At 46.5% G+C, this 22,681-nt stretch overlaps 2 protein-coding genes across 2 annotated transcripts; one reads left to right on the top strand and one right to left on the bottom strand.

The window, feature by feature from the left end:
• Positions 1 to 2,045: 2,045 nt before the first annotated feature.
• Positions 2,046 to 5,536, bottom strand: UROD (uroporphyrinogen decarboxylase). Its single transcript, XM_006839697.1, has 10 exons — positions 5,386 to 5,536; positions 4,623 to 4,735; positions 4,427 to 4,506; positions 4,288 to 4,350; positions 3,846 to 4,043; positions 3,572 to 3,733; positions 3,089 to 3,226; positions 2,826 to 2,926; positions 2,663 to 2,729; positions 2,046 to 2,268 (listed from the first exon to the last, which is right to left on the bottom strand). The coding sequence occupies exons 1-10, from the start codon at positions 5,403 to 5,405 to the stop codon at positions 2,107 to 2,109; spliced, it is 1,104 nt and encodes a 367-aa protein (XP_006839760.1). The 5' UTR covers positions 5,406 to 5,536; the 3' UTR covers positions 2,046 to 2,106.
• A 904-nt stretch (positions 5,537 to 6,440) lies between these two features.
• On the top strand, positions 6,441 to 13,743 carry HECTD3 (HECT domain containing E3 ubiquitin protein ligase 3). The gene is made up of 21 exons (XM_006839696.1): positions 6,441 to 6,812; positions 6,930 to 7,090; positions 7,330 to 7,422; positions 7,503 to 7,638; positions 7,856 to 7,971; positions 8,058 to 8,171; positions 8,320 to 8,402; positions 8,850 to 9,015; positions 9,248 to 9,329; positions 9,861 to 10,043; positions 10,170 to 10,222; positions 10,464 to 10,528; positions 10,683 to 10,786; positions 11,020 to 11,139; positions 11,257 to 11,346; positions 12,325 to 12,531; positions 12,810 to 12,939; positions 13,037 to 13,111; positions 13,229 to 13,310; positions 13,420 to 13,491; positions 13,659 to 13,743. The coding sequence occupies exons 1-21, from the start codon at positions 6,444 to 6,446 to the stop codon at positions 13,741 to 13,743; spliced, it is 2,586 nt and encodes an 861-aa protein (XP_006839759.1). The 5' UTR covers positions 6,441 to 6,443.
• Positions 13,744 to 22,681: the final 8,938 nt, after the last annotated feature.

Here is a 22,681-nt window from a genome sequence, read left to right as displayed (position 1 = left end):
GCTCCTCAGAAACAAATTCAGGGTGAAGATGAGGGTCTGGCGTCTGGGAACCATTGAGTCCATAATATACTCGGACATCTACTCTGGTCACCGTTAGGTTAATGTCTTGTTTCATCTCTAATTATATATATATGTGTGTGTATATCCATCAGTGTGGCTAAATACATGTGTCCGTGTGCATAGATCTATCTATGCATGCCTGTCTGTATGTTCACATATATGTATACATGTCTGGATACATGTGTGCTGGTCTGTAGATGGAAGGTCTGCGTGGAAGGGGTACACATTTGCATACATGTGTGAATCTGTACGTGCATTCGTGTGTATGTATGTTTAGTGTGTGTATGTCTGGGCACACACATGTATAAACATGCTTGTGTTTGTGTGTATGCTTGCTATTCATGGACCTGTTTTTATATTTCTACATGGAGGTATGCCTGCGTACTTTGAGAATCTGCATGAATGTGTGTCTACTCTTTGCCAGATCTCTTTTCCTCATTCCTTTCTGTCTTACCAGATTAAACATGTCCCCTATCTGTGTGCCTCCTCTATTTACCATTCTCTCCTGCCGAAGCTTCTGAGAACCGTTCTCTCTGCCCTAAAACTGCTTGAGCCCCACAGCTCTCTTCTCCATCCATTATTTGCTTTCTTCCCCTACCTTTCTACCTCAAGCTTCCTCTGCCTGTTTTTGTCACAGTCCCCCTGGTCACTGATTTGGAGGCTAGGGCTAGAATGCATCTGGCCTTGCCCTTCTTAATTTCTTAGCTCTGGCTGACCTCCAGTTCCTTCTACCTGCCTGCCCCCTATTCTCAGTGTGGAATTTCTATAGGAGGTAGCAAGGGACATTCAGAAGAGTCCTTTGGATGCCAGTGTCTTGTTTCCTGTTTCATGTCTTAGTTTCTGAGTAGGGGTGGGATGTTAGAGGGAAGGGGTGGTATAGCTAGAGTGTGAACTGAGGGCCTCCCTGTCTACTTAATTTTCCTTTCTTTGACAAACTGTTTGTATCACCTTTCTTTGTTCCAAACTGACCAATAAGTTGTATTTACTGTTTGTGGCTACTGAAGTCTTACTGTCCAGCCAAGGGCCCCTGAAACCTTTCAGCCCAATGGGTTGGTTAAAAAATAAAGAGAGAAAAGCCGCTCCCATTTCTGTATCACAATTACCTTTACCTTTTTTTTTTAGCAAATGTGTGAACTCACAGTGCTTTCCTATGAATAAATCATGAATCACAGAAAAGATCATTTCTCTAAAAGCACAAGTTGCATTCTCTCAATAAATAAGGCCCTTCTCTCCCCACCACATTGCTTTGCTGGGACAGGTTGCTGGTTGGACTTATAACACAGAGGGTCCCTGGTGGTCTGAAGAGACATGGTATGACAGATGATGAACTTTCTGCCAGACCAAACGTCTTTTCAGTTCTCACAGACATCTCAGAGCCTTATCCCGTAAAATAAGTAAGTGCCACTATGAGAAGAAACAGCAAGATTCCGAGAATGTTCTGCTCTGAAGAGAATGCAGAACAACCCGTATGCCAGAGGGGCTTCTGGTTTGGGAGGCCTTTTCCTCTTGGTGATGGCCTAATCTGGGGCATGACCAAGCCTGACCCTAGCTCTGAATTTGATATCTTTCCCATCTTTTGGTGTCAAAACACAAGGCCCCTCAGCTTCTCCCTGATCACCCAGTTCTTCTATAGTGTTCTAGCTATTTCTGTGCCTCCTTTAATCTATATTCCACTTCCTCCCCAGACACAAAGCCCTGTCAAGTTTGGCCTTTGTATGCAGTGGGGACCCTACCCCTTTCTCTGTAACTGTCCCAGCTTTCAGGAAGCTCAACCCAGCCCCATGTAGCTCTGGGGTTTGGATGACTAGGACCAAGATGGCAATGAAATATTAATTCCTGCAGCACATATTCACTGACACCTGAGTCCCCATGGCTTGAGGGAGGAGGTACAGAGAGAAGCATCAGGGAAGAAGCAAATACTAAACAGAAATTAGGATTAGGGCACAAATCCATCACCAACAAGGCCACATAGTTCCAAGGCTGGGACTTTTATTCTTCTGGAAACAATCATCAATGCTGGTGGTACTTGGAAGAGCAAGTGTATGCTTAGTTCTTTCGAAGCAGACGTGAGTGCTTGTGCACAGCATCCACAAAGGCCCCCACATGTTCTGGGTCCATGTCAGGGTAAAGCCCATGGCCCAGGTTGGCAATGTAGCGCTGTGGCCCAAAGTCATCCAGCATCTGCTTCACTAGCCGCTTGATCTCCTCCTGGAGGCCCAATGAGAGAGTACGGCTACAGGGATTAGGGTGGGGACCAGCAGGCCTCTGTCCTCATACACATACACATACATAGGCATGCTTCTACTTTGCTATTCACTCAATTATTTATTCCATAAAATAATGACTGAATTAATGGCTGTGATGCAGTCAGTTTAAAACAGGTCTCGGGGGAGCAACAGGCATTATGGGCCAGGCATTAATAAAAACAAATGAACAAAAAAATCCTTGCCCTCATAGAACTTAACATTATATGGGGCAGAGAGGGGATGGGAAAGGACAAGCTGATACAATAAAACAAACACATTCAGTAATTCACATAACCATGTCTCTGTGTACATACAGACACAAACTCATAGACACACATAGATAGCCTGGTTGTTACCTCAGATGCATACAGAGCACAGGGGTCCAGGTTGCCCTGCAAAGTCACGGTCTTTCCCACACGCTTCCTGAAAGCAGAGCCAGTGCAAAGTTCTGCCAACTGTACATACGGTAGCTGTCCCATTTCCACCTCAATCTCAAGGGTCCAACTCTACTTCACTCACCGGGCTTTATCTGGGGCCAGTGTCCAATCAAGCCCAACCACCTCGTAGCCAGCCTGGGCCAACTCTTCCAGGGCAAAATGCCCATCCTTGGCAAAGATGATCTGAGGAAAAAGGATAGCTCTCTGAGGCTAGAGGGCCTTGCCATACCCACTAACCTTTCTCAGATGCATCTCTGCTGCCCTCTAGTGGTCATTTCATGCATGCACGCTTTAACCAGAAAGCTCCCCGGGTCCACCTTCACTCACCCATACCCACATCCTCACCATGGGCACTGGAGCCAGGCCTGCCTCCTGCAGTCCTGCCTTCACCCGCTTGGCCACATCACGGATATAGGGTAGTGCAAACTTGGTGAAGAGCTCTGGGCCAAGATGCCCTGCATGAGACTCAAAGAGCTGTAATGCCTATAATTGGGGTAGTTAGGAAAAATACATAATACACGGAGAAATAATCCAGGATGTGTCTGTTTTCCTCACATGATCTCATCCTCTGATAATGCCTAAGCCTATAAGCCCAGGTCTAGTCAGAATGTTTTGCCAAGCACCAGCTCGGGTCTTCAAACACACAGAGCATCAACTTTCCTTGCCAATGTCAGGGTGGGCTTGGCTGCTCCAGCCAAACTGACAGGGCTTTGTGTCTAGGGAGGAAGTGGAATATAGATTAAATCATCAGAGGCCAAGATCCCTTTATGCCTAGTATTAAGACCCCTGCCTTCTCAGTCCTTAACAGATATCCCTGGCAAGACTCACCTGGGCACCAGCAGCCACTTGTCCCACTAGATATGGCACCAGAGTATCAGTGAGAATGCCAAGCAGTTGATGACTAGCCTGAGGTCTCTGGTAGAGCCAGCGCTTAGCCTGAGCCATGGTGCTTGAGCTGCCACCCTCAACCATGTACGTCATCAGGGTCCACTGAAGAATACAAAAAAGATGTCACAGGTGCAGAAGCCAGAATGACACTTCTTCCCTTTCGTGTCTATAATGGACATCCCCATGCCTGAGCCCCGGCTCTGTTCTACATTACCGGGGCACCAGCAAAGCCAATCAGTGGCACACGCCCATCCAGTTGCTGTCGGGTGAGGGTGATGGCATGGAACACATAGTTCAGCTCAGAAGCTGCTGCTTTTGGTGCTCGTAGATGCTCCAGGTCCTGTTCTTCCCTTAATGGCTTTGGGAAGCTGGGTCCTTTACCAGGCACCATGGTCACCTCCATGCCCAATGCCTGGAGGGGGAGAAAACATCTGGGTTCTCAACCTGAAATTTCAAGAGGAAAGATTCTGTCCAGACTACACCAGAAAGAGATGTGAGGCCTCCTTATCATTCAGCCTTAATTTTCCCCTTCTGTTCAGTGAGGATATGTGCTTATCTCGAACCCTGATTACACTGATAGAAGGGTTACCAAAGTATCTCCCCACACGCCCCCCCTTTCCCCCCAACCTATTCTACAATCAGGTTTGGGCTGGTACCTGAGGTACAACAAGGATGTCGGAGAAGATAATGGCAGCATCCAAAGGGAATCGGCGCAGTGGCTATGGGGAATAGGAGTTAGGTTGCTAAGTGGCAAACTGAGGGAAGAAATCCCTCCCTTATTTGTAGACCACTCACCTGCAGAGTCAGTTCACAGCAGGTTTCGGGGGACCGACAGGTGCTGAAAAAGTCCTGGGCAGCCCGAGTTTCCCTAAACTCTACAAGCAGGAGAAAGAAGGCTGGACTAGGCCTTGAGACCCTCCAGAACCTCCCGATACTCAAAAACTTTTCATTCTACAGTTTTTTACCTAGATTCCCGGGCCCTGACCCTGACCTGGTAAGTAGCGGCCTGCCTGCCGCATGCACCAAACCGGAGTATAATCTGTTTCTTGTCCCCAGGCTGCTCGCAGAAACGTGTCATTCTTCAGCTCTGGAAAACCCTGAGGTCTGGTGTGCAGGCAAAGGAAGGAGAGGAGTCAGTATGCAATGCTAGGCTGGGATAAGGGGAAGGCCGGAGAAACTGCGGGTTCTTAGACGGATTCCTCTGGACCGCTATCTGCCTCCAGCAGGCCAGCTACCAAGCCTGCAGGTCCCCGCCTATTCCAACTCCTCTGCCTATCAGGTGGTGCACAGGACTACAGAAGGACCCGTGCTGGGGCCTCTTCCCAGTACACAGACTCATCTCCACTAAGGTTAAAATAACTAGAGGAGAGAGAGGAAAGGGGGACAAAAGCCTACATAGTTTGAGGGTATCTGGATCAGAGAATCTCAGGGACAGGGGTCCCAGTAGGCTGGCTCTGGGACTGAGAGACACCGACAGACACACACACACCGGCTGTTATTTTCAAGGCGGAAATCATAGCTGAGGACCCCGAAATAGGGGTCTAGCTGAGGATTAGGAAGTCCTGGGGACATCTCGTAAATGAAGGTCTAGGAGACACAGTCCAGCTAAGCCGTTCCTGAAATGAAAGTTCCTGAGATGGGAGGATCGGGATTTGAGAGCTCTCCAGAGAGAGAGGGTCAAGAGACAGACACATGAGTTCAGATATTCAGTTCAGAAGAGCGGCCGGTCATACCCGGTACTACGGAAAACTCACCCCAACTCTTTCGCCTCCATGGTAAGCCGTCTGTAAATATCAGCACAGTCCCCACGTTAACCAGAATCTAAGTATGTCCCCGCCCAGGCTCCGCCCCTTCCTGGAGTGAGCAAAGGGTTTCGCCATATTGAAAGTCACATGATCTGACCCCAATGACAGCTCCCGGCTGCCTCGGCTGCTGCCCGTAGGACCCTTACCTATCTTCACCGTAAAATCGGAAATATCGCCGCGGCAGCAAATGCCCCAAAGAAAGAATTATGCTATAACTACATCTTCGGATAGCGTGAGCAATTTATTTTCCTGGGTGGCCTGAGAATCCCAAAGGCTCGCCCCAAGTCTTGTTTTCATTCCCATTCTCCATGAGTCTTATGTCTGACACAGCCAGGCACAACGCAAGATGGAACTAGACTCTACTGAGAAATCCTGTTGTGGCGCTGCAGGATAATGCACTGGACGCAAGGTCAGCGGTTCACATTCACCCGCGGCTCCTTGGAAACTTCAAAGCCGACTCGAAAGCACTTAACAACAATGCCCTTCTACATAACCACAGTGGTAAATGTCTTTAAAGGGAAAAGCTGGGGGCAAATAGTTTAATTACGCAAAAAGTGGGAGAAGGACCTCCAAGCAAAGTGAACAGCATGTCAAAGTAGAAAACTAGAAAAACAATTGACTCTTAGGAACTGGGAGAGCAGTCTGGTGGGGCATTAGAGGAGAAGTTGGCGATGCCAGCAGAATCCCAATCATGCAGGCCCTTTTGCAATGCACTCGTTGACGTTATCGTGTAGAAGTGTGGTAGCATACATATAGCTTGAGGAAAAAGAATGAGAAGCAGTGTTTCCACCTTCCTAGGAGTAAAAAGTGGAGCACTGTGAAAAATTATATTTATTTCTCGATAACTTCAATGAAGTGAAAATTAGGTTTAAAAACAGTGCGCATAATCCAGAACATACGGCAACGGCAGGGCGGAGGCGGGGCCGGGCGTGGTAGGAAGCCTAGTTGGCTTGTGCGGCCGGTGCTCTAAGGTTCCGAACAACTGTGGGATCTCCTGTCATTTCACCATGGCAGGCCCGAGCCCAGGAGCGGCGCTGGAGTCCCCACGGCAGCTGTTGGGTCGCGTTCGCTTTCTGACGGAGGCAGCACGGAGCCTCCGCGCCGGGCGGCCACTGCCGGCAGCGTTGGCTTTCGTGCCGCGTGAGGTGCTGTACAAGCTTTACAAGGACCCGGCGGGACCGTCGCGCGTGTTGCTGCCAGTGTGGGAAGCAGAGGGCATGGGGCTGCGTGTGGGTGCCGCCGGCCCTGCCCCGGGTACCGGCTCCGGGCCGCTCCGCGCTGCCCGCGACAGCATCGAGCTCCGGCGTGGCGCCTGCGTACGCACTACGGGAGAGGAGCTGTGCAACGGCCACGGGCTCTGGGTGAAGCTGACTAAGGTGCGGCCCGGCCTGTCCCTGCTCCCCTCCCTGCCCTGCACTGCGCTCAGTGGCCTTTGGGCTGGGCTGGGCTGGGCCGTTCCCTGACGGCAGTCTCCACCTGGTACTTTCCGGCAGGAGCAGCTGGCAGAGCACTTGGGTGACTGCGGGCTGGACGAAGGATGGCTGTTGGTGTGCCGCCCGGCGGAAGGCGGGGCCCGTCTCGTGCCCATCGACACCCCCGACCACCTCCAGCGGCAGCAGCAGCTTTTCGGTGTAGACTACCGGCCAGTGCTCAGGTCCTGCACCTGAAATGGTGGGACTTGATGTTAGATGCCCCGGCAAGGAGGAGTTACAAACCAATCTACTACTGACCCGGGAGCAGCGGGAGGGAGTGGACGCTGTTAAAAGCCGGAAAGGGAGGGGCTCCTGTGGGCGTGGTCTGGAGAATCGCTCTTGGGAAGATTTCAGGTTGTAATGTAAGGGTCCTACTGCTTACTGAAGTCTCCCCAAACTACTTCCCACGGTATGCCCACAGATGGGAGCAAGTAGTGGACCTGACATACTCACATCGACTGGGATCGAAGCCTCAGCCGGCGGAGGCTTACACGGAAGCTCTACAAAGGCTGCTGTGAGTTAGCTGGGCTAGGATGGGGGAGGAGGGAGCTCCCGGGATGGGCCTAACCTAATTAGGGGCTTGGGATTACTTAGCTATGTGCCCCCAACATGGACCTACGAGTGCGACGAGGATCTGATCCACTTCTTGTTCGACCACCTGGGCAAGGAGGATGAGAACCTGGGTAGCGTGAAACAGTATGTGGAGAGCATAGACGTTTCCTCCTACACGGTGGGTACTGCAGCTCGTATCCCTCAAGGCTAAATTCAGAACCCCCACATCTAGGCCACTTCAACCTCCCAGTTTGGAAGTCCTGTAGGGAGCCCCTAGGCACAGCCCCATGCCACTTGTTCTGTTAGCCCAACTCTACTGTGCTTTGTCTCTTGTTCCTTGACCCAGTGCAGGGAGTAGGGGTAACCATTCACGCCATCTTTCTGCCCCTCCCTAGGAGGAGTTCAATGTGACCTGCCTGACTGACAGCAATGCAGACACCTACTGGGAGAGTGATGGGTCCCAGTGCCAACACTGGGTACGGCTTACTATGAAGAAAGGCACCGTGGTCAAGTGAGTGGGCTCTGGGATACAACAAGCTGGGTGAGCCACATGTTTTTAGGTGCACAGAAACACCTGTGCACACTCTGACTCCCCAGGAAGCTGCTACTCACTGTGGATACCACAGATGACAACTTTATGCCTAAGCGGGTGGTGGTCTATGGTGGTGAAGGGGACAACCTGAAGAAGCTGAGTGATGTGAACATTGACGAGTGAGCAGGCTGTCCTGGAAAGTTGTGGGAGCGGGGATGGGGATGATCCTAGCAATGGCACCCAACCTAGGGAGGGTTGAGTGGGACCCCACAATCCCTGGAGGCCTAGAAGGGGCAAGGCTGAATTGTCTCACCCTCACTTTCTCAGGACCTTGATCGGTGATGTCTGTGTCCTGGAGGATATGACTGTCCACCTCCCAATCATTGAGATCCGAATTGTTGAATGCCGAGGTAGGATTTGAGGCTGTGGGGAAGAAAGGGGGTCAGTATGAGTATAAGGTGGGACAAGCTGGAAGTACATGTGGAACGGAGATGGGCTTGGAACTAGGAGAGAAGGGACAGGTAAGGAATTAGGGGAGAAGGGACAGGCTTGAAGTAAGTCTAGGATTTTAAGCATAGGGACTTGAGCCAGATGGGGAGACACTTTAAAGGAGGTGCCTTGAAGCCATAGCAACTCACCTGGGAGAAGAACTGAGGAGGAACCTTCAGGGATCCCAACATCTTAGTGGTAGACAGAAAAGCCACAAAGAATATATAAACCACGGTCAGATGAGTAGAAGGGCATCCCAGGGGTTTTCAATTTCTAGGTGTTAAGGGTGAAAAAAGACTGAACAGTAAGGTGCCATCCCAAGTCTAGGGCCAAAGAGGTAGCAAGTGCACTCTGACCCCTTCCTTCAGATGATGGGATTGACGTGCGTCTTCGAGGGGTCAAGATCAAGTCATCTAGGCAGCGGGAACTAGGGTTGAATGCAGACCTGTTCCAGCCCACCAGTCTGGTGCGATATCCACGCCTGGAAGGCACTGACCCAGAAGTACTGTACCGCAGAGCTGTTCTTTTACAGAGGTGGCTGTTGCCCCAGGCCTGCCAGGCCCACTCCCTTCTCCCACCCTGGGCTTTTGTGTCTGTGTGGAGGAGGCCTCTAAGGTTTTATACCATAAGCTGTTTCACTTCAAAGGAACAGCTTACAGTATAGCTATGCCCTGCCTTCTCCCTCTCCCTGTGTATTGAGGAGGGGGGCTCTGCAGCTTATATCCATGTCCAACTTAGCCAGCTTTATCTTTACCCACCCACCCAGATTCATAAAGATCCTGGACAGTGTCCTACACCACCTGGTACCTGCCTGGGACCACACATTGGGTACCTTCAGTGAGATTAAGGTAAGCTGACTCACTCAATGCTGGGCAGTAGGACTTCCTGCTCATGCATCTGTTCACTCTCCAGCAGAGACTCCCCTGAAACCTATTCTAGGCCTAGACTTTGGCTGCTAGACACAAGTGGTTAAAATGTAGTGTTTGGGAGCTATTCCCCAGATGCATGTGTAGAATACACAAGGGCTGGGGGAGGAGCGGTGACAGCATGGACAGGGCAGGTTGCATGACAGGTACATACTGGGAGTTATCTGCACATCAGGATGACACAGGGATGAGGCTGGGAATAGGTGGACAGGAAGTAGACCAGGCTGTAAAACAGGGACCTTGTCCGTGGTCAGTAGATCAATTGGGAAGGTTTTAAGAAAGAGAAGGTCAATGGCAAGTTGTTTGTTTTAAAATGTCACCCTGGTGGCTAGACTAAGGGAGGAACTGGAGGCAAGGACGGGTTGAGGAATTGGGTCCAGGCATAGAAGTTTCCAGGACCTAGACAGAGGCTAACTGCCCACCAGTCCTGCCTTGGCCACCTCTCCTCACCAGCAAGTGAAACAGTTCCTGCTGCTGTCACGTCAGCGGCCCAGCCTGGTGGCCCAGTGCTTGCGTGACTCAGAAAGCAGCAAGCCCAGCTTCATGCCACGTCTATACATCAACCGACGCCTTGCCATGGAGCACCGTGCCTGCCCCTCAAAGGACCCTGCCTGCAAGAATGCTGTCTTCACTCAGGTCTGGACTGCCTAGGGTCAGACTGAGGGAGGATCAGTAAAGGGCCCACAAGGGAGCTGAGTAAGATCTCTGAGCAAGAGTGGGGTCAGGTCTTGACACAGACTTCCTCTTGCCTCTCACCCCCAGGTTTACGAAGGCCTCAAGCCCTCTGATAAATATGAGAAGCCCCTGGACTATAGGTATGGGATCTGGGTGAGGGCCTTCTTCAGGCTACATGTAGGCACACACAGGAGGGGGATTCAAAGACTTGTTGGAAAAATCCCATTATCTTTAGAATCCATTTTTCCACAAACGTTTTGAAGTCTTCTCATGTACCTGTGTGCTGCCCCAAGTACCCCCCACCTTTATCCCTCTGTAGCCCTGACTCCTGGCTGGTCTCTGGGCTGGTCCCAGAATGATGACAGAACACTACCCCTGCAGGTGGCCCATGCGCTATGACCAGTGGTGGGAGTGTAAATTCATTGCAGAAGGCATCATTGACCAAGGTGAGGCCTTAAGGAAGGATGACAAGTTCTGCTTGTCTTATTGAGAGTGGTAAAGGTTTCTGGGGTCACTAGCTAGCCAAGAAAGGGGCCCTGGATATCACCCCATATGGCTTGAAACTCCTGAGTGCCCAGCTAAAGGCATCTGTGATTTCAGGAGGTGGTTTCCGTGATAGCCTAGCTGACATGTCAGAAGAGCTGTGCCCTAGCTCGGCGGACACCCCGGTGCCTCTGCCCTTCTTTGTACGCACAGCCAACCAGGTAATCTCCCAGCCACACCTCCCACATTGCTACTGCAAAGCTCCCAGGTTCCAGGCTGAACTAAAAGAGGGGGCAGAGGAGGGCCAAGTTGCGCTGGGCAACCTCTGGACAGGCAGTGGGAAGAGCTGTTGTGCATGTGAAGAGGATCATTCAGAGCTCACAGTTCGGGGAAGCTTGGAGCAACAAAATCGGGTCCATCCCTTATTGTGCTGACAGCTCTGTGTCTGGGACAGGGCAATGGTACCGGTGAAGCCCGGGACATGTATGTGCCCAATCCATCCTGTCAAGACTTTGCCAAGTACGAGTGGATCGGACAGCTGATGGGGGCTGCCCTTCGGGGTAAGGAGTTCTTGGTGAGTAGCTCAATCTGGACTCCTACCTAGGCAGCCCTAGGTCCTAGAGGAAAGAAAGGGCCAGCCAAGCTTGAGCAACTCAGAGTGAGAAGGCAGCAGTATATTCTTGTTCCACAGGTCCTGGCTCTGCCTGGCTTTGTATGGAAGCAGCTCTCTGGTGAGGAGGTGAGCTGGAGCAAGGATTTCCCAGCGGTGGACTCTGTGTTGGTGAGTAGAGTCTGGAGGCCATGTTTCCTCTGCGTAGCCCCTAGAGGTTGATGCTCCCCAGGACTCTGTCTAGACCTTCTCTCAGCACACACATGCTTTCTTTCTCCAAGCTCATCTACTCCCATGGCTTCAACTACTATCTCTTTTCTGATGACCGCCAAATTCTTACCTCCAGCCTCAGTTTTTCTCCTAAGCCTGGGGTCATATATGCATATGCCTTCTGGATAGTTCCCCCAAGATGGCACCTCAAGCTCAGCACATGTTTCATTTACTCCCCAATCTGTTGCCTTCTTGAACTGAACTTCCTGTCTTAAGCTAGCCTTACTTCCCAGCCCTCCCCATTCCAGAACCCTCTAAGTTGTCTTTCACTATTCCTTTTCCTTCATCCACACTCCTACCACCCTTCGTCCCCTATTCTGTCAATTGTCCATCTTAAAGCTATCCGGAATATAGCCACATCTCCCATCCTCACTATAATCCCCCTGGTTCAAGCCACTTTCCCTTCTAATCCGGCTGTTTACTGCCAAAGCTAGTGTCCCTGCTCTCATTCTGACTCATGTGATCTCCATGCAGCCAGAGTAATTCACTTCACTATCCTATTTTGAACTCTTCAATGGCCCTGAGCTGGCTTTCAGAGAAAATGCAGGCTCTAGAAAGGCCTTGTATATCTCCTGTATCTCTGACCACTTGGTTCATGCTCAGGCTCCAACCAAACTGATTCCTCAGGTCTTCTCCCTCCACTTTTCTCCAGGGTGTTCTTTCTCCTGACTCCCCGCTATCATCTGGGTCTCATGTTAGATGCCATGTTCTCCAAGACACTGTCCCTGACCTCCAAAAGTGGCTAGGCATTGTCCCAGTCCTGTCACAGCTCTGTCCTGCATTGGGACTCTCTTACCCGGCTATCTCCTCTGCTTGAGGAAAAGCAGGAATGATCTCCACAATGAAAAGCTGAACTCCACGCCGCTCTCCTACCTCCAGGTGAAGCTCCTAGAAGTAATGGAAGGCATGGACAAGGAGACGTTTGAATTTAAGTTTGGAAAGGAGCTAACATTCACCACGGTACTAAGTGACCAGCAAGTCGTGGAGCTGGTCCCTGGGGGTGCAGGCATCGTGGTGGGATATGAGGACCGTTCTCGTTTCATTCAACTGGTGCAGAAGGTGCGGCTAGAGGAGAGCAAGGAGCAGGTACTGCTCAGAGGCTGGTGGAACTGTGAGCCTTGGACCCTACCAAGTCCCAGCCCTTAGTAGTCACAGTCCAGACTGATAAGCCCTGGTACCCTAAGAACGTTGGCCCCTACTATTCCTCAGCTGATCTGTGGGATACAGCGATGTCCCTAGTGCTGAGCAAAGTAGTTCATGTCTACTACTTATCTCCATGAGTGGAGGCCAAGTGGCCCTACCCCACACTGACCTTGGGAGTTAACACCTGCTTCTCCAACTGAGACCTTCTCCCCTCTTCCCAGCTGGCAGCCATGCAGGCAGGTCTGCTGAAGGTGGTGCCACAGGCTGTGCTGGACTTGCTGACCTGGCAAGAGTTGGAGAAGAAAGTATGCGGGGACCCTGAGGTCACAGTGGATGCACTGCGCAAGCTCAGTGAGTCTCCAGTGATGGGGCTGGTCAGAGCAGTGGGCATGGGGTTGGAGCTGAAGGACTGGCAGGTCAGGACCTAAGAATGACTCTTTTTCACCAGCCCGATTTGAAGACTTCGAGCAATCTGACACGAGGGTGCAGTATTTCTGGGAGGCACTGAACAACTTCACCAATGGTTAGTGGAAGAGGGTGGAGTAGTGCCTTGGACTTCACTTGTGAAATAAGAGGCAGGGTACACGTTATACAGCTTCCCTCACCATCCATACCACTGCTGATTGTCTTTTCCATTCAGAGGACCGGAGCCGCTTCCTGCGTTTTGTCACAGGCCGAAGCCGCCTGCCAGCACGGATCTACATCTACCCAGACAAGCTAGGGTGAGTGCTGAGGGGCGCTCAGCTCTGAAGCGGCTGTGGCTGGCCCTCTGTGACCCTTGCCTTATGCCCCTACAATTCTTCCTTTTCTGTGGTCCCTCTATACCCCCAGCTATGAAACTACAGATGCACTACCAGAGTCTTCCACCTGCTCCAGCACCCTCTTTCTACCGCACTATGCCAGGTGGGTTTCCTAGGTTAGAACTAGAGAGTGGAAAGCAGGGAGGAAAGGTGGCATCCTTGGTTGGGGAAGATGTCTGACACTAAAATGTACAAGCTGGAGCCCCATCCCATGGTGTAGTGATGGAGAAAACTCTGCAGTTTGTGCTGACCAAGCCCTTACACCCACAGCGCCAAGGTTTGTGAGGAGAAGCTCCGCTATGCTGCCTACAACTGCGTTGCCATTGACACAGACATGAGCCCTTGGGAAGAGTGAGGCCGCACCAGGGACAGCCACAGGCCACTAGGCCTATGCAATCCCACTTGGCCCTGCCCAGCACAGAAATGTCTTTGCTGGACCAGTTTGAGTCTATGCTCCCTGAGCTGACAGCTCAGGAAAATCCAGCACATACCACTCCTGCCTCATGTATGGGGTAGGGACAGTGGGTTAAGACTGGTGGCCCAGCCCCACAGCCCCACAAGCCCAATTCGTGCTGGGACTTGCCTCCCAAGGGGTTTAGTCTCTGTGAGAAGGGTTTTTCCACAAGCCCAGCACAAGCTGCCCAGGCCTGAGCTACCTGAAGGGGGCCTTCTAGTCCTCCACCCCTATCCCCTGGACTTGCTTTCATTTTTGGCTCCTCTTTTTTGCAACCTGTTTCTCTCTGACTTCAGTCTGAACTCAAAACTAAAAATAGTGGAAGGTGGTAGAGGCCCCTTCCCATGAAAGGAGCCAGGAATGGGTAGGGAGTAATGGTCCATTCTCCTTGGTCACCTACCCCAAGAATGAGGCAAAAGCTGAGCACCTCATCTCGCATACTGGTCTTCTCATCCCACCATACCTGACACATGAGCTCTGTCCTTCTTCCAACCTAGACTCCTTGACAAAGTGCTACCACTTGCCCTGGCTCAGAATGTACTCCATTCAAATGCAAATCTCTATTCCCACCAATACCACAGTCATCATATATTTATATGCATCACCTCCAGTCTAACTCCCATCTAATCTTACCCAGAAATTTTGCACAGGTTACAGCCAATTTTGTCTTGCTCCAAAACCTTCCATAGCACCCTTTTACCCAACTCTATAATAAAGCCTAGACTCTAAAAATCACTTTGAGGGCTATACACATCCCTGCTCCAGCCCTGTCACCTTTTGGGGCCTCCATGGCACTCCATCAAAAGGAGGTCCTGCACTTGGGAAAGATGAATAAATGGATGAATTCATTGCTTCAGAATGTATTTATTGAGCTTCTCAGGAATGGGCTCCCTACTAGTACAGAGCACAGAAAATCACTCTGTTATAGAAGAAACAGGGCAGGCTCTTCCAGCACTTCAAGCCTGACTGGGAATTGAGGTGTGTGTCAAGTGAGCGTGGTGGGAATTCTCAGGGACAAACATTAGATCTGGAGCTGAACAGGTAAATAAGGAACCCCCACAGTCCTAGAAGGGGTGTAGGGAGGCTGCTAAAATTTAGTACTGCCAAGTTGCCCTCTAGGAAAGATGTCTTACATCTGGGATGGGTGTGGTCATAGAAGAGGAGAATCTGTCCTCTAGATCAAAGTGGCAGGAGAATTTGACAAGGGGGCTGGGGGGAGCCTTGGGATCACTAATAAACTAGCCAGGTCAGAATTTTGACAGAAGAGAAGGCAGCAGTGTCACTACCTCCTCACCTCCAGTTACCACACAGTCACTCCCATGGTGGGCTGTCACTCTTAAGCAAAATCTCTTGACCGTCTACAATCGCCGTAGCCTGGCTGAGCAGTATGCAAGGAATCCCATTCTCAGAATGGTTCCCCACAATGTCCTCTAGGGTGCGCCTGGATGCTGCACTGGCAGGGAAACCTTTTTCCGAGCAGTAGCTGAGTGCCTCTACCACCTAGCTTTCCTCAGCCTGGGGCCTGTCTCCTCAAAACACCCCAGCTCAACCTCCTGAACAACAAGGCAGCTCCATCCAGCCCCGGGAGTTGACAGGGCTGGGAGTTGACAGGGCTGGACCATAACAGGCTATCACCCTCACCCAACTCACTCTTGGTAACAAACTCCCTTCCCACCATTCAGCCCAAAGAAGTACACCATTTCTTTCTGTGGCCCTCAGGGAAGGGACTGGCCTGCCTGGTAGTCCATTGTGTGTCTGATTCTGGCCAGTGAGTTTTTGGTCCCTTTTACCAAATTGGACTCACATATGTTTTGTAAACTGATTGTCATTTCATCTTTCTTAATTTATGCATTGGGCACCTATGTCAGGTACCAGATTGGATGCGATGAATAAAATAGTGACTAAAGCAGAGACAGTTTTCTCCCTCTTGGAATTAGAATTCTAAGGGAAGAAACATATTAAACAAGAACAACAACGTATTACGAATATATCTCCCGGGGTGGAAGGAGCAGTTGGCAAGCCAATGTACAAGTCATGTGTTATTTGCATTAAGAATACAGTAATGTATAAACAACATTTAATAACATTTGTGTAAGACCACAAAAACAGAAGTGAAGGGTATTGTTAGAGATCAGAACAGGATGATTTCTAACCTGTGGGGGACAGGGAAGAGGCTCTTGAGAAATATGTCTTTCCTTGAGACATTTAATTTAAACTGAAATTTGAAGCTGGCTTAGTTAAAAGCTTGGTTTAGCCTAGTGTTACTGGAGTGTAAAGGCAAGGGAGATGAGGTTCCAGCTTTGGAGTTCTGTTGAGGATTTTGCTAAGAGTGGCCATCCTAGAGGGTTAAGCAAGGGACTGCAGTGCATGCTTACATTTTTCTGTGACAATTATAAAGTCATTTTTTGCGCAAGACCAGGCAACATTTTATTCTGCTGTGTAAAATATCACTGTGAGTTGGATTTGACTCGTCAATACCTAACAAAAACCTAACAATACAGGTGCCAAGTAGACAACGGGTGGACAGCAATAATTAAGGTTTTGTATTAATTTGACTGGGGGGTCAGGATTCTTGGTGGTTTGGCAACTGAATTCTCGCTATCCCCCATGATAAAATCTAGTAACTCTATGATGAGGTCTGCTATGAGCAGCCAATCAATTGAAGGGAACCTTCCTTGGGGATCTAATCTGCTTCCAATATATTATAACACTCAGACAAAGCTTTCTTGCTCTCTACTGGGTCTAGATCTTACATCTGGCTCATCCTCCAGCCTTTGGTTCTTTGGGCTTGAGCCAGTGGCCTGATCTATTACCTGTTGATCCTAGGAGTTATCAGCAGTTGGACTTCTTACTTCTCTAGAGAACGCAGCCAAAGACATTTGGTTATATGGATGTCATTGCAAAGAATGAGTATTCTAAAACACTTGCTTTTGCTCATGAGGAAGCTGTATGTAGAACAAGAGGCAGTCGTAAGGTTGTATCCTTTTACCATATTTATTCAATTTGTGTGCTGAGCAAATAATCTGAGAAGCTGAATTAGATGAAGAAATACATGGCATCAAGATTGGAGGAAGAGTCACTAACAGCCTTCAATATTCAGATAATACAATCTTGCTTGCTGAAAGCAAAGAGAACTTAAAAAATACTGATGAAATCAAAGACCACAACCTTCAGTGTGGGTTGCACCTCAGTGTAAAGAAAACAAAAATCCTCACCACTGGACTAACAAATAACATCATGAAAAATGGAGAAAAGATTGTAGTTGTCAAAGACTTCAGTTTGCTTGCACAGTCAAATACAATCAGCACTCAAGAAAGCAGCAGTCAAGAAATCAACCGAGTGTAGACGAATCTGCTGCACAAGACCTCTTTAAAGTGTTTAAGAGCAAAGAAAACACTTAGAGGAGTAAGGTGAGCCTGACCCAAACCGTGGTATTTTCAATTGCTTCAGATGCATGTGAGCATTGGACAATGAATAAGGAAGATCATAGAAAAATTGATGCATTTGAATTATAATGTTGGAGAAGAACATTGAAAGTACTATAGACCTCCAGAAGAACAAACAAATTCATCTTAGAAGACGTATAGCCAGAATGCTTAGAAGCCTGGATAGTGAGACTGTGCCTATTGTACTTCAGACAGTATCAGGAGGGACCGCTCCCTGGAGAAAGACGTTATGTTTGGTAAAGTGGAGGGTCAGCGAAAAACAGAAACGCTCCTAGCGGATTGACACAGTGGCAGCAACAGTGGGCTCAAACATAACAATTGTGAAAATGATGCCGGACCGGACAGTGTTTCATTCTACTGTGCACATGGGCCCTGTAGGTCAGGACCTACTCAACAGCACCTAACAACTACAAACAACTGAATTTTTTATATTGACAATTATAAATGTTGTGGTAAACATTCTCATTCATTTAGTCTTATATACCAATTTGACTATGTCCTTAGAATAACTTCCTAAAATTGCTTCATTAAAGAACATGCAAATTGCCCTCAAGGAAAGATATATCAATTTTCACTCCCTCTAGTGTTTCCTAAATTCTCACCAACCTTGGACATAAACATTTTTTAAAATTAACAATCCAGTGTACTAAAAATTATATGACTGTTATATGATAATTTACATTTCTTTGATTATTTATGATTGTTGTTTTAAGTGCCTTCAAGTTAGTTCTAACTGATAGCGACTATGTATAGCATTTCTGAGGAGCAGCTGGTGAATTTGAACCATCACCTTGCAGTTCAAAACGACCTTGCAGTCCAGTGCTTATCCTACAGCACCACTGGAACTCTAATTTTCTTTCTTTGTGTTCTGCACTCTATGTATTTTTGTGCATTTTTCTGTTTTAGTTATATTTTTCTAATTGATTGGTAACAATTTGCATAGTCCTAAAATAAAAGCTTGGTAGATACTATTTACCCTTTTACTAGAAATAAGTCATTGGGCAAAGTGTTGTACATTTATTATTTTATCTTTACAACAACCCTATGAAGTGGGTACTATTATTATGCTTGCTTCCAGATGAGGAATCAAGAGCAAAAAGTAGCTAAGTAACTTGCTCAGGGTCACCTAGCAGTAAATGATAAAACTAGGATTCAGATCATGATTGCCAGCTCTAAACCCAGCTAACTCAATGGTACTTAACAACAACAACAACAAACCTTTCCACATCATATCATCATTATATACTAACTTTTTAATGTATAAGAAATCTTCATTTTGCACAGTAATGCAGAATCATAAATAAATCCTGCAGGCTAAACTGACCAAAGTTAATAATCATTGGGAAAAGCACAATTGTTCTGTCACCTTCAAAAAATTTTATTAAAACCTGCATACTATCAATTATACATGTATCAGTAAATTAATTCAATATTCTTTATAGTTTATACTGCCTCTCACTGCTAAAATGTAAACTTCATAAGGGTAAGATGTTCATTTTGTTCACAAATGTATCCCATGAATCTAAAACTGCCCTTGGCACATAGTTGTTGTTAAGTCCTGTCAAGTCAATTCCATTTCTTAATGATCCTATACAGGGTTTCTGAGGAGTGCCTGGTAGGTTTGAACTGCCGACCTTGGAGTTAGCAGCCTAGTGCTTATCCTACAGCACCACACCAGGACTTCATACAGGTAGATAGTAGGTACATGATAAATAGTTGTTGAATAAATAGGTGAATGTGGCCCATAAGTCATACTTTCAAATTTAAAAATAAGGGAGTATCAACTATCTGAATAGTTGTTACTATTTTCAATTAACAAAAAAGTCATTTAATTGATACAATTATATATATTTAATATTGTCCAATCAGTTTAGAACATGAAGTCTAGATCTGACCTTGAAAACCAACAACAATGAAAACCTCTGTGGCTTGAAATACCAAAGTCCTAGTTAATGAGGGTTCTTTCCCAGCTCTTAGATAAACAGTGCAGTGGTATTTGCTTTTTAACTCATGAATCTATTATGCAACTGCTGAAATTATGTACGAAAATGAAATGTAAACATTTTAGGGCCTACAAGTGACTGTCAAAGTAGAGTTTCTCTTTTCATTTTTACCTTTCATACAGCACTTTAAAATAATAATCCCCTGGCCCACTGGCTAGTCTACAGCCAAATAGAATAGATGAATACTGTGATGTGGTCAGCAAATCCCCAAAGAGAGCTCTCTAGCAGACCGTGGGAAGAGTATTTATGAGCAAAGCCCAATTTTTGAACAGTTTCTTTTCGTCTCTTACAGTTCAAAAAAAACTTTAGAGCTTGCCCTTCTGAAATTATTCCCCACCACACAAAAACATTTAAAAACACACACAAATAGTTCATTGGGGAAAAATTAGAAATAATCACTGTGAACAAGAAACAAACAATATAGGAAGCAGTCTGTATTCAGTAAGTACTTACTTATTAAGTGTTCACTGTGTTCCTAAATATAATGCATGAGGGATAATGATAGGGATTGACTTATAAGAAGGAGAGGTCAGGAGAAGAGATGTGGTCAGTGACCTGGACCTTCATCCCAGTTTTCCCACCATTGTATTATTTCATATTCCACATTGTAATTAACCTTTAACAAACAACAGTTTTTGAGTTTGGATATGGTATCAAAGAAGTATGCCTACAATTATCTGAAAAGGCTTTTAAAATACTTCTCCTGTCCAGCTATGTGTCTGTGTGAGGTCTAATTTTTTCATATAATTCAACCAAAGCAATATATTGCAACAGATGGGAGACGCTAGCTGTTTATTATTGAGGTAGATATTAAGGAGATTTATAAAACAATGCCACACTTCCCACTAAATTTTTTTGTTTTAAACACAAAAGATTTTTCATAAAAATGTTAATGGTCAATCGACACAGCATAGTTCACAAAGACAATGTTCTATATCCTAATTTTGTGAGTAGTGAGTGGTATCATAAAAGCTCATAAGTAGTTAAGGTCTCTCCCTGTGTGGAAGAAAGAAAAGTGGTTGGAAATTAAGATGTTTAGAATCAGTCCAATGGGTTCATGAAACATGTGAACACCAGGCTCCATGACCCTGAGACCAGAAGAAGTCGATGGCGCCTCATACTACTAGTATTATTTTGAAAGTGACCACATAAGACAAAGTCCTGGATAGAGTGGAAAAAATGTGGAACAAAACTCAAAATTATGAAAAGACTGAGCTCACTGATCAGAAAGAGATGAAAGAAACCCAAGACTATAGTACTTGGTTACCCTTCAGCCTGAACTGAACTCAGCCTCATGGCTCTACTTTCAGCTGATAGGTAGATAGAGGGGACAACAACACTAGTGAGAAATGTTTATTTGGAATAGACAGCCATCAAGATCAAAAGGGTGGCATTTATTTGAAAAAGTTCAGAAGGGTTGGGAAGCAGGTGGAATGGAAACAAGAATCACAAGAAGGAAGTGGGATAACTGATGTTAATCACTGAAACAAAATGAAGTGCATGAACATAAAATTGATTATCTGTAGACTTTCACTCAATTCTCAATAAAAAAAATTTTTTTAAAATCATTGGTTAGGAAAATAGATTAAATGACAAACTATGGTTATACAATGCTGGGAGAAGATACACTACAACATTTTCAACTATAAGAAAAAGAAAAAAAAAATTACAAAGACGTTAAAAAAAAAGCTGTTGTCATGCAATAATCATTATTTTAAAAATGAATTAAAACATTTAAAATTTTTGCCATTTGAATTTTAATATGGTAAATATTAATAAATATAACTCATTTAAACAAAAACATTTTAGCTTACTCAATAATTTCTACGAGTCCAGATTCCAAAAAAAATATGTTTGAGAGCTGCCACCCTAAGGAATAATTTAAAGTGAGTTTAAACTGAAGCAATTCTCACCAACTCTCCTCAACAAATAGAGTAGAGTTCCCTGAAAGCATTTGATAGTTTAAACATGAGCATTTAAAATGAATGAAATCTTAAAAGAGATGGAAAAACTGATCACAAACTTTATATGGAAAGAAAGAGACCTCAGATAATGAAAGCACTGCTTAAGAAGAACAAAGTTGGAGACCTCTCACTTCTGAACTCAAAACCTACTACGCAGCCACAGTGCTCAAAACAGGCTGGTACTGGTACAACGAACGATAGATACATCGATCAATGGAGTAGAACTGACAACCAGAAGTAAATCCATCCACATACAGTCAACTGATCTTTGATTGTTGTTAAGTGCTGTTGAGTCAGTTCTGACTCATAGTGACCTTGTAGAAGGGTTGCCAAGGAGCAGCTGGTGAGCTTGAACCACCAACTTACGGTTCAAACTGACCTTGCAGTCTAGTGCATTGAATCGCAGTACCACACCTCTGTTGTTGATGGTGGTAATGTACCATGGAGTCAATTCCAACTCATAGTGACCCTGTACAGGGTTTCCGAGGCTGTAAATCTTTATGGAAGTATCCTTCTCCCACAGAACAGCTGATAGTTTCTATCTTTAGAGGCCTCTCTACAAGGTCATTATTAGTTGGAACCGACTCGGCAGCACTTAACAACAGCAAAATACATTAAATTGGGAAACAACAGTCTCTTCAACAAATCGTACTGACAAAACTGGAAATCCATTTGCAGAAAAATGAAACAAGATCCATATCTCACACCACATACAAAAACAAATTCAACAAGGATTAAAACCTAGGACAAACTTAGGGGCATAAATACACTGTCAAGCATAACTGAAAACACATAAATATTAGAAGACAAAATAGATGAGTAGGACCTCCTAAAAATTAGACACATGCATAAAAAGGTTTTGCCAAAACAGTAAAAAGAGAGCCCACAGACTGAGAAAAATTTTTTGGCAGTGACATATAAGATAAGCAACTAATCTCTCAAATTTATACAAAACCTTACTGCACAAGACTTCAAAAGCAAAGATGTCAGTTTGAGGACTAAGTTGAGCCTGACCCAAGCCATGTTATTTCCAATAATATCATAGGAACCTAGAAGACATTATACTGAGTGAATTTAGTCAATCACAAAAGGACAAATATTGTATGAGACCACTATCGTAAAAATTCATGGTAAAAGAAACAGTTTTTGATTGTTATTAGGGAAGAAAGGGAGGGGAGAGTCATTAACTAGATGGCGGACACATGTTAGCTTTGGTTACAGGGAGGGCAATATGTAAGAAGAGAGATGTTGGCAGAAGAATGATGAAGACAGGAGAAGACACAGGGTGGTATGCAAGGGTTAAAGGGGATAGAGATTACATACACAACCCTACAGATAGATACATGGATATATACACAGGCTCAATGGGCATGGGAGGGAGACAGGGTGTATACCCATAGATATATAAGGGTTTGGAAGAGGATAT

This window comes from Chrysochloris asiatica, unplaced genomic scaffold (genome assembly GCF_000296735.1).
Source record: "Chrysochloris asiatica unplaced genomic scaffold, ChrAsi1.0 scaffold00026, whole genome shotgun sequence".
Classification (NCBI taxonomy): domain Eukaryota; kingdom Metazoa; phylum Chordata; class Mammalia; order Afrosoricida; family Chrysochloridae; genus Chrysochloris; species Chrysochloris asiatica.
Note: the sequence above shows the minus strand (reverse complement) of the source record. Positions and strands in the feature narration are given on the sequence as shown.

Bases quoted from the DNA above. Each gene is read 5' to 3' on its own strand.
- UROD (XM_006839697.1), bottom strand. From the start codon at position 5,405: ATGGAGGCGAAAGAGTTGGG. The intron at 3,734-3,845 runs GTAATGTAGAAC...TGTATTCTTCAG, and splicing joins TTGGCTTTGCTGGTGCCCCG to TGGACCCTGATGACGTACAT. The intron at 3,227-3,571 runs GTGAGTCTTGCC...CCCCAATTATAG, and splicing joins AAGTGGCTGCTGGTGCCCAG to GCATTACAGCTCTTTGAGTC.
- HECTD3 (XM_006839696.1), top strand. From the start codon at position 6,444: ATGGCAGGCCCGAGCCCAGGAGCGGCGCTGGAGTCCCCACGGCAGCTG. The intron at 7,091-7,329 runs GTCCTGCACCTG...GTATGCCCACAG, and splicing joins GACTACCGGCCAGTGCTCAG to ATGGGAGCAAGTAGTGGACC. The intron at 9,016-9,247 runs GTGGCTGTTGCC...CCACCCACCCAG, and splicing joins AGAGCTGTTCTTTTACAGAG to ATTCATAAAGATCCTGGACA.